This window comes from Hyla sarda, chromosome 1, assembly GCF_029499605.1.
Source record: "Hyla sarda isolate aHylSar1 chromosome 1, aHylSar1.hap1, whole genome shotgun sequence".
NCBI classification, from domain to species: domain Eukaryota; kingdom Metazoa; phylum Chordata; class Amphibia; order Anura; family Hylidae; genus Hyla; species Hyla sarda.
In genome coordinates this window covers 600,643,412-600,646,106 of record NC_079189.1, presented here as the reverse complement: position 1 = coordinate 600,646,106, position 2,695 = coordinate 600,643,412, and the positions used below count along the sequence as shown (strand labels likewise).

General features: G+C 45.9%; 1 protein-coding gene across 1 annotated transcript; it reads right to left on the bottom strand.

Moving 5' to 3' along the window:
* Positions 1-255: 255 nt before the first annotated feature.
* Positions 256-633, bottom strand: LOC130292136 (ribonuclease H-like). The gene has a single exon (XM_056541545.1). The coding sequence runs from the start codon at positions 631-633 to the stop codon at positions 256-258; it is 378 nt and encodes a 125-aa protein (XP_056397520.1).
* Positions 634-2,695: the final 2,062 nt, after the last annotated feature.

Genomic DNA, 2,695 nt, shown 5'->3' with positions numbered 1-2,695 from the left:
ATGTGCTGTCAGAAGAGGATCCTTTTGACTGTTCCTCTTCAAATGACACTGGGCCCTCCTTGAGACCTTTCTTTCTCACAGCAACCTGGTATGAAGGATTGTCCTGGGTATCTGGTTCCCTCAGGACTCCTTGCACTGCAGCCATTTGGCCAATTCATCAGCCTGGTTGTTACCCAGGACTAAGGGTCCATCCCCTCTCTGGTGTACTGGGATTTTAATGAGTGCAGCCTCTCCAGGATGTGCCATGCCCCATTCTCACAATTCTTTCAGGACATTCACATGAGCCAAGGGTTTGTTCTGGCTGTCGACAAACCCTCGTCTTTTCCATGTGTCCAGGGGCAGAGTGAGGGATCGAACTAAATATGAGCTGTCACTATATATAGTAAGATTCCCTTGGGGCTGAAGGAGGAGGGCTTCTTTGATAGCCTCCAGCTCAGCCCACTGTGCAGACAAGTGGCTTGGCAACCTGACAAGGCTCTGGTTACCTGTGGTCTCATCAAGCACAGCAAACCCTGTCACATAGGTGCCATCCAAACAAAAGCGAGAGCCATCAACAAAGATGATTCTGTCATCTGGATGTGATGTTGTCCTGAACAGTTGGGGAGCAGTGACCTGCATTGGTTGTCCAGTCATGTTCAGTTCCTGTCATATTCAACAACTGGGACAAAACATACCTTGCCTTTTGTATCACGGTCAGATTCCTTCCACTCAAGTCCATGATCCACTTCCCGAATCTCTGTTGTGAGACTCCAGGGAGGGTATCACGAAGCAAGAGGGCTAAAGGTGAATGTGGAGTCTGAACAGTGAGGGGCTTGAAGCCTACAATATGCTCAGTTGCTTTAACTGCATAATGCACGGCTGCAAGTTGCTTGGCACACTCACCAAACCCTCTTTCAACTGGTGAAAGAAGCCTGGAGAAGTATCCCAGTGGTCTATACACTGATCCTATTTGTTGAAGAAGGACCGCCGAGAGACTCTGCACCAGCATGGGCCTTAATTGCCATTTCTCCTTCAGGGTGAGGGGTTGCTAAGACTGGGGCCGAGGAGAGGTCTCTTTTCAGAGTTGAAAATGCCTCTTCCTGTGGTTCTGACCAGTCTTTCAAGGAAGGTTCTTCCCCTCTGAGAAGTTCATAAAGGGGCTTCGCTTTTGCAGCAAAATCCTCTATGAACTCTCTCATAAAGTTGGCTACTCCCAGGAACTTGCGCAGGTCCTGAAGAGTGCCTGGTCTGGATAGTTTCACCATGGCTTCCACGCAGGCAGCCATGATGCCTTTGGATCCATGGGAAATTTGGACGCCAAGGAAGGTTACTTCTGACCTAGCCAAGTTTGCCTTGTGAGGGTTAGGTTTGAGCCCTGCTTGGACCAGGAGTCCCAGCAGTTCCCTCAACAGAGCCAAGTGCTCTTCCATGGTCTCTGTGTGAAGGAGCAAATCGTCTACATACTGCAGCAGACATTCTGGCTGTGAAAACACACTTAGTACGGCCGCCAATGCCTGGTGAAAGTATGTAGGGCTGCTGTGAAACCCCTGAGGGAGTACACAAAATATGTACTGTTTTGTCCCCCACTGTGAAAGCAAACTTGTACCTACAGCTCTGTCAGTTCAATGGAAAATAACCCGTTGGCAACATCAATGGTCGAAAATACGCGACTTTTGCCGCTTATTCTTGCCATTATGTCGGGAGTCTGTGCAACTACTGGGCTAAAACAAAGAGATACAGCGCTCCATGGTGTATTAAACGATAAACCTGTGTGGTATATGGGATATAAATTAACCGCTCACCTATGGAGGTTGTGTTTCCACATACACAACAATGGTGAGCGCGTGTACTAATGGTGTCCGCAGCCAACCAGTTAAACGCGGAGATCGAACTCAGACCTGCTTCGGATATGCTTATGCTTCATTTCTATACTCGTTCCACGGCTAAGTATGTGATATGTACGTTGGTTCCTTAATGCCTCGGTGTAACGTGCTAACTTAGAGTTTCTCTCTCATGACTGCCACTCCCACTAAAATGTGTAGTTTCTGTTTGATTGCATTAATTGTGGAAGCTCGTTTTGGATGTCAAGAGGCGATGCTGTAACACGTGCCTATATTGTGCTACTCTTGCTTAGCTAGTTATCTCCAATGTCGTATGTACCTTTACTTGCAAGACTTCCTCTTGCTTCGTTGTGATTGTTGTGATTGTTGTGATTGTTGTGATTGTTGTGATTGTTGTGATTGTTGTGATTGTTGTGATTGTTGTGATTGTTGTGATTGTTGTGATTGTTGTGATTGTTGTGATTGTTGTGATTGTTGTGATTGTTGTGATTGTTGTGATTGTTGTGATTGTTGTGATTGTTGTGATTGTTGTGATTGTTGTGATTGTTGTGATTGTTGTGAGTGATCTGTAAAAAAAAAAAAAAAAAAAAAAAGTGGAGATCGAGTGGATAGCTTCAAAGAGGAACACCGGTCTGTGCGTGGCGCTGGACACAAGTGATGCACACCAAAGGATAAAAGCAGGGTAGTTTATTCTCCCATCATGCAACGCGTTTCACTGCAACAGCAGCTTCATCAGGCATAGTTAGACACATGAACAGTGAATTTATCTGGGAAATGGAGAGGTGCGTCAGGAGAATAATCCAAAACCCCCGGCAATTCGTATAACACATCCAGTTTATATTGCACAGGTAAATCAGTATAAAAAGATTAATTTA